At 42.3% G+C, this 8,567-nt stretch overlaps 1 protein-coding gene across 1 annotated transcript in view; it reads left to right on the top strand.

Annotated features, from left to right (window-relative positions):
• Positions 1-8,189, top strand: part of hhat (hedgehog acyltransferase) — a 32,210-nt gene extending 24,021 nt beyond the window's left edge. The window contains exons 11-13 of the mRNA XM_083774503.1: positions 1,487-1,631; positions 7,744-7,825; positions 7,999-8,189. Coding sequence (XP_083630629.1) covers positions 1,487-1,631; positions 7,744-7,825; positions 7,999-8,044 — 273 coding nt within the window. The 3' untranslated portion in view covers positions 8,045-8,189. The remainder of the gene's footprint in view (positions 1-1,486; positions 1,632-7,743; positions 7,826-7,998) is intronic.
• The last annotated feature ends 378 nt before the right edge of the window (positions 8,190-8,567 follow it).

Raw genomic sequence — 8,567 nt, forward strand, 5'->3', positions numbered from 1 at the left:
AAAAAAAAACCTTTTAACACTCGGCTACTACTACACATATTAAACCCTCAGCTTCGGAGGTGCAATTTCCCATGACATCCAGGAATCGAGATAAACTAGGCTAAGCTCACTGTCGCAGAGAAGTCCTTGTTTTGAGGGTTAAAATCTAAAAACATTTCCAATATCCAATTATTTGTACCTATCTTTTTTCTCTCTCAATTTAGTTATGCCAATTTACCCCTTCGGGGAAACTTTGACAGGAAAAGACTCGCTCACCGTATAAAAAAAGAAGTAAAACTCCTTAGACTGAGACTTAGAAAAATTAAATTAAATTAAAAAGCAAACGTTTCGGTCCTCAGACCTTCGTCAGTGCTATCAAGGTCTGAGGACCGAAACGTTTGCTTTTTAATTGCACCATGAGCACAGAGCACCAATAGAGCATGATAAAATAAAATAAAAAATATCTTTCTAAGTCTCAGTCTAAGGAGTTTTACTTCTCTTTTTATACGGTGAGCGAGTCTTTTCCTGTCAAAGTTTCCCTTATGTTTTTGAGACCACCGCTACCGTAGTCAAGTTTGGAAAAAAGGACGAAGAAAGGCGCAACAGTTTTCTCAGTGCTTCAATTTACCCCTTCACACATCTTTCTGTGTTGCCAGATGTGCCACTGCTAATGTACCCGACTGGCTCATCTGGCCAGTGAGGATGCCCCTCACCAGGAGAACCTAGGGCCTCCCCCCTGCATACTCGTCCTTTTCAGTATCCCTAGTGCTGACAGGTGCTACCCCCAGTCCATACATAGGGCCCTTTCCGCCCGGCTTCCCTCCTAACAATTGTGTTTTGTATAGAGACACTTGGTCGTGCCGGATACACCACTGAATTCAAACCCCTAGACCCCACAGTGGCAGACAGCTACTTTACCCCTGTATGCTGGGGTGTCCATGAAATTGGTCTCTGTACATATAGGAACATGGTCAAATTCCCCAAACACCAGACTTTCCCTTTAAAATAGAATGCATGTATTGCTATGTGTGACTAGGTATGTATTCTAGTATGTATAACCTAGTATGCATGTGACTAGGTTAACTGTTAAGCGCAAGAATGTAGCCTATTTTTTCGGTAGACAAATGACTGACGATATCCCAAGATAAATAACAATTGACTTTGACGGTACGCAAATGTTTAGCATGTCTTCGACGTGGAACAGCTCCGGGCTGTTTCTGTTCATATTACAGATTTTAATCTTAGTTCTTTGGGTTCTATCTTTAGGAGAGAACTCATTGTCACAAAATAATGCTTTTAGGGTGCATTGCCGAGCTTGTAGATCTGATATTTTCACTGAATTGTGACATGTCCAGAATTGGGATGTTGGGGTTCATGCCCTGTAGCATAATATTGAGAAAACCTACTTTATCAAAATGTACTACTGGCAGGCAGGTACACTTTGCATGCATATATATAGTGTTTATATATATATAACTAAAAAATATATATATATGCCGTTCCCTAGGAGCGCAGTTTGTCTATGCGCATGAAGAGGCGTTGTGTTGCCCTGCTCTCTGCGTTCTCCACTGCCATGCTCATCCTCTCTAATCTGGTGTTCCTCGGAGGGATTCATGTCGGCAGAATCTTCTGGAAGCGTGTCTTTGTTCAAGGTGAGCTGCCTTCCATAACACTTACCCAAGAGGATTTGCTAATGCCTCATTTTGCAGCATTGTTTTAGCTGGCGCTGTCCAAGTTTGTGTTTAATGTGGTGTATCAAGACAAACAGGCTGCACACTGTTAACTTGTCATGTAAGACATGTGGCACTTTCTGTCCCAATAACAGAGACGTAAATAACGAAATATGTATGGTTTTTTAAGTGGTGCAAACCACTTCTACATCCAGCTTACAATGCCCTGTACGTGTTTGTGTGTGTGTGTGTGTGTGTGTGTGTGTGTCTGTGTGAGCATGGAACGAGAGAAGTATGTGACATGGCTGCCACCTGCTGGACGCACGGGAGTTGCACCACTTGGTTCACACTGGTGTGATTTTTTTCATAAAGAGTACTGTTTTAACCCATTTTGATATGAGTACCGATTCTAAAAACGCCTTCTAAAACCCAACCTAAGGTTTCTGAAAACCTTCAAATTCGCATTCAGAATGTAAAGTTATTGCTACATGTATAGCAACAACCAATGACACACAGAGGTAGCTACCAGATTGAAAGTTATACAGGTCTAAATGGGTTCATTATAAACTGACACACACACACAAAACTTATTATTAAAAACGCATTTCAACTTTAGCTTTTACAGTAACCCTCTGTCCCCCCCCCCCCCACCCATAAATGTATCCCCTATTCCTTCACCGTACAAAAGTATCACGCAAAAGTAGGGAAAATAGACTACATACAAGCTCACAACGCATTGCCATGCAACATGTTGTGAGGTTGTAGACCTGATATCTTCACTGTTTGTGAAAGTCCATCTGTGGGTTTTATTAACCAATAAGGTTTCCACCCGCAAGCAATGATATGTATTTTATGAATAATATAATAATATATGAGGTGTTAGCAAAGTATACTGCCGGGGTGTAGGGGTGTGCATTGAGGAGCTTTGTGTTTGCCTGTGGTGTGCTGTGGGTGGCAGGGCTGAAGTTGAACAGCACTGTTCTTTGCATCAGATTGGGGGAAATCCTCACAGAGAGCCCATCTGCTTGATAGTCTTGCCAGTCCTTGTCCTGCTGCTTCCCGCATCTCTTTTTATTTGGCTCATTCGGGAATCGGTAGTGAAAGAAAGACGTCAGTCCCTCCCTACAGCATCGTAGCATTTCTGTCCCTGTAATCTAAACGTCTGGATGTCCGAGGCTACAGTAATCTCAATTTCTCAACCTGATTCACCACCACCACCATGCATATGCACCATCCATCTTCACCATGACAGAAACTGTTTAATCCAGGGTTCCACCACGCGTAATACGCTAAATTGAGCCCAATGCATGTGAACGGGGCCGTTTGTTTAGACTGCAACATGATTCATGACCATGTTTATTAAGGTAATGCAGTCTAGGTGAAGTTGGGCCCAAATACATGGGCCTCTATGGAGCTATGGGTTTTTTTGGGCCCAATGACAGCACCACAACAGGCCATTATATGAACTTTCAGGAAGTCCCGATTTCCTTAGTGGCTTCACGAAATATCTGTCTGACTGCCCCCCTCCCATATATGACATGCCAGCAGATGTCACTGTCGAGGCCTGTTTGCCCTCAGAACACAGAGAAAACCACCGACAATCGAGTGTTCAAAGTTCAGGTTTTTGGGGTGTAATTGAGTTCATGAAACCTAAAATAAATGAATCTTTAAGTGAAAACTAAATGGTAAACATTCTATAAACTGACCTTCATCACCCGATGAAGTTCCAAAACATATCTCTATTAACCCATTTAGGCCTGACGTCGAAATAAATTAAAAAAAACTTCTAAATTCTGACAGTTTTCTGAAATACCTCATGTTTCTGTATCAGTGGTGCTCAATATTTCATGTCAAGGACCCCACAAAGTATTATGTAATTGGCCACCGACCACCATCTGAAAATATGTTGTTCCAGGGACCTCCCCAGTAGCAAATATTTGAGTTAAAAACTCGCTCTGTAACAATATTCAAAGATTTCAGGCTCATTTTCACGGTTTAAAAAAAATAGCAGACCTAAGCTATGAGCTTGTAGGTCTGCTATTTTTCAATAGCTAAAGTATAACACAATGCTATGTTAAAACACCAACAGGGGCTATAAGTGAATGCAGTGTGCAGGATTCCTTTTTTTTGCTCGTCTTTTGTTGACCGCCTGCACTGTCCATTGGGTGTGCCAAAGGACTTATTTTCTAAACGCTTCTTTAAATAGAGCTACGGAGCTACAAATGAAAAACTACGGAAAATGGAATATGTTTTGTAGAATAACTTGACAGGAGTTCCTAGATTGAGCCACTGAGACACAGGATGTATTAGGAAGTATTGTAGTATATTTTTGTGATATTGTTTTATAGTTTTTCCTTACATTTTGACAATGAGGGATTACGTCGACTGAGCCAAATGTGAAAAACAAATCGGACCCGTCTGAACTGTGCGGTGCAACTATACATGTGTGTGCGCGCGCACGTGCACGCGTGTGTGTGCGTGTGTGCGCGCGCACACGCGTGTGTGTGTGCGAGCATGTGCACGCAGGTCAATGAGCATGAGCCACAGGGGTCAATAGTGTAAACGGAAGGGTCAAAGCCAAGGTCAGACACAGATACGGACAGACGGGCACACGCATGTCATGTAAAGGAGCGGTGAGCGGCGCTCAAAAATAAAATAAAATTAAAATCAGCATCTTTTAATATGAGATGCTTCTGTTGATGTACCCTGACAACTCAGAGGGAAATCATATTGCTCTGGGTAAAAAAAATACATATTTATAAAATGTAACTGTTGCATTATAATCTCTGTAATATTCTGTATGCTAGTGTCAACCCTACACAGCTCCAGCTCTTTTCTATAAAAAGCACAGTACTTTTATCCATTAAAACCGAGAAAGCATACCGTCATTTATTTTTAAGCTAGCACATTGGTTCTCAAAATGAAAAAGGAGATGTACGAGCTCATGAAGCGTCACTTAGTGCCATGTTATGAGCTTGTAGATCTGCCTTTTTTTATATTAAAATATTTGTGCAAATCTTTGAATATATCTCAATTCTTTGCTTCTTGGGGTACGACGTGGAACAAAGTATTTTCAGATGAGGGTCCGCAGCCAAATAAATATAATTTTGTGGATCATTGACGGATCAAAGACATTAGAATCGGCATCAGGTCATCATGGGTTAAGCAAGCTTTGCATTGAGCGTTAGTCTTTGCAGTTTTTCATGATTAGCCAATCTGGACAAGAGGAACCTCCCTGCAAGTGGCCTTTTCACATCATTTGCACTTGAAGTATGTGCCGTATTAATCAGGAGACAAGCCAGTTGTGTTGAGTCATTAATGACAGTACTGCCTGATTGGGGAGTTGAGAGGAAATGCTGGCATTTTGGAGTGTTTTGCTCACCAGTTTTCTGAGGGGTGGTAGCATCCAACAAGGGTCTGTCGCCGACACTAAGTCCCGTCCGTCCGTCGCTAACTCCCGTCCCTCCGTCGCTATAACTCCTGCCATATGGCAGCCAAGTCTATGGACTTTAATGTTTGTTTAGTGCACTAATTTGTAGTTAGGCTGTTTTTGCTGTAAGAAAGCTTTAGTAAGATTGCCCAAAATAGCTATGCCAGAGTTAATGTGGTTAATTGCATGCAGCTGGACTTGTGATAATTCATCGGCACGCGGTAAACCAGATGTGTGAACAACTGAACATGCCATGATGCCACTGTAAAAAAATATATATATAGCAGATATTACATTTATTTCAGGCAATTGCAACTGCAAGCACAGAGATTATTATATTCGATTGTAACTAGAAAATCTAACTTTAACTGACTTTTACTATTATTGCGACCGAAAGTCGCAGTTAACGATGGAATCGTGCATTTCCCGTCGGTGTGTTGGTCATCACGTGACATCGTCAGGGATGGAGCACGTGACATCACGTGACATCATCAGCGATGGAGATCCCTCATCAACATTAAGCCCATATATGGAGATCCCTGATGTCATCAATATTGGCCAGCAACTCTACATTTGACCTCAAACCCTATAGGGCCGATTCATACTCCTATTTTAGAGCCGAATAAAAGTCGGTTCGGCTCTGTAGAGCCTACAAAGTGACGTCATTTGAGGTTCGGGGGGGGGGGGGGTACCGTCCTAAAGTCGGCTCTTCGGTGCTACTGAAAATTCCAAAGCACCAGCACTCGCCCAGCACTCTGCTGTCACCCAGGCGGATATGTTGATCTGACCCCCCATTCCAAAGCGCCAGCACTCGCCCAGCAGTCTGCTGTCACCCAGACGGATGATGTGAAGGGTCGAGGTCGCTTCTCGCCCTCAGGCGTCTTACTGGTTCTCTTACTGTCAGATATCACTATTGTAAATGAAGTAAATTAATTAGTTAAAATTAACCCATTTAGGCCTGACCTCGAAATTTTAAAAACAAAATCTTCTAAATCCTCCAGTTTTCTGAAATAAACATTTTCAAAAAAAATAGCAGACCTACAAGCTCGTAGCGCGCCACTCGGTGGCGCGCTACGAGCTTGTGGATCTGCTATTTTTCAATAGCTAAATTGTAACATAATGTTTAAAACAGTGGTTCTCAAACTTTTTCATGTCAATGACCCCCAAATGTATTTAGAATACCCCATTTGAAAATATATGCCAGGGATAAGAGAAGGTTTATTTTTTATGGCTCTAGCAGGGATTCTCAACCATTTTAATTTCAAGGACGCCCAGTTTGACATGCATTAGGCCACGGACCCCCCATTTAATGGCATTTATTTATTTGTATATATAATATTTGTTTTATTTGGAAAAAGCAATACATTATAGATAGCATTTTTGCATAGGACACGAGTGCAATTCCCAAGATTTTTCTTTCTTTTTCACCCCTCATCCCTCCCTCCAAGTGGCTCCATCTCCAATGTCTCTGTATAGTCCTTTTTCTTTAGATGAGCTACATACGACATCAAGTCCACACTTAAACAGGGGCAACAGGGCAATATCACTTCAGATTGTACATTTCAGAAGGATACAAAGATTAATGGCATTTCTATCTCTGGTGAACCCAATTCATATCGCACAATCGATGTCCATTTCACTCGGAGCGTGCACAAATGGAACCAACACGTTTGGTTCCCTTTGTTCACTCTCTTTGAGTTACAGACACGTCAGGTGAAACATTTCTAATAATATTCTCTGCTGAACTTCTACCGTAGCCTCTTGCCAAAGACGGAACACAGGGATGTCTTGGCATAACGCCCCAGCTTGAATCACACATTGTTCATGGAGAGCACTGGACCTTGACCTTGACCGTGGCAGCGGAACCCCCATCTGAAAACGTTTCAGAGAGGATTTGTTATAAAAAAAAACACTTTTTGTTATATAAATAAATAAATCTAGAAAACTCTTATCTACCTATGACCTTGCTCTTAGTGCAGATAGGAGAGGGTTTTCACTACAGCTGTGTATAAACCGGCTTGTGTTGAATCTGAATGAGATTCAGATGGAGAGAATAGATCATTGAAATTCATTGTGATTGCAGGTGCGGGTTACTGGAGGATGGCCAGGGGAGGTGGGGGGGGGTGTTTGTCTTCCTATACTGTCGATTATTTTACTCAAGTAAAACTGTAAAATCATTGAGGCCTTTATTCAAGTGAAGGTCATTTTCCAATTATTGAAGAACAGTGAAAGAGCTCAGAAAACATGCGGACAGACATTGCTCCCCTTAAACGTACCAACTGTAACAGATTTGTTTGTGTGTGTGTGTCCCCAATTTGTGATGTTAGTCAAAACAACATTTAGCACAAGGTTTAGCAGGTGTACACCTTTCTGGATCAAATCATCGCATTCCGTGCTACACACACGCGCGCGCGCACACACACACACACACACAAAGCTGCGCAAAGGAGAAAAAATGAAACATATTTCCTGTTAAACATCTCTGGTCTACCAGCCAACAATTTTTAGACATAGGATGGGCAAAGGAGTGAATCAAACACCAGATAATGATTTTGGAGCTTTGTGTAAATTAATGTAAATTCATGGAGAACTAAGTCTTGATGAGCTATAGATGTAAACGGAAGATTGTGTATTCCATGATATCTTCCGTGCGTCTCATTTCAGGCTGGTGCACCGTCGCCCCGGCCATGTTGGCCTTCCTGTACTGCTTTGCTCAGGTCGGGCTCCAGTGGACACCCGACCCTGCGTGAGTCACCTTGCACTTGGCATTGGAAACGATCATCTCTGCTATATCAAAGCAACCAGATCAGCCTGCTGAGTCCACTCACTGCACTGGCTGGGGTCTCTGCTGTGTGCGCGTGCGTGTGTGAGTGTGTGTGTGTGGCACAGTGCGTGTGTGTGTGTGTGTGTGGCTTACAGCCAGCGTCTCGCTGTCTTCAGAAGCCAGCCAAATCTGTGGACGTGAGCTGAGACAGCACCTTTTCATAGCCCTGGCTAGAGCTGTCTGGAGCTGGCCCACGATCGTACGAACATAAATGATTAACCCGTTCTGACCTGAGATCAGATTCTAAAAATGTCTTCTACATCCTGACAGTTTTCCATTCTGACCTGAGATCAGATAAAATAAAAATGTCTTCTATGTCAGTCGCTCTTCGATTTTTCAAAAATAGCAGACCTACAAGCTCGTAGCGCGCCACTCTGCTATTTTCCAATAGCTAAAGCACGACATGATGCCGACACCAAAATGGGTTCACAGTTATTGATTCCAAATAGAATGCGTTGTGCATTTGAATGTACGTACTGTATTTGCACATTAGGTGTTTTAAAGCTAACTGACGCTGAATCAGGACCCAGTACGTTATACTAAATTAACGAAATGCAAAGTGATTATAACAACATATATACGTAGCAATTGAAGTCTTGATTATATGGCTGAATAGATTGCTGGTGCCGCAGTAGGCTGAAGAATTGCTGACCGGCCTGTTCCT

The sequence above is a fragment of the Protomyctophum parallelum genome (genome assembly GCF_964188405.1).
Source record: "Protomyctophum parallelum genome assembly, chromosome: 10".
NCBI classification, from domain to species: Eukaryota; Metazoa; Chordata; class Actinopteri; order Myctophiformes; family Myctophidae; genus Protomyctophum; species Protomyctophum parallelum.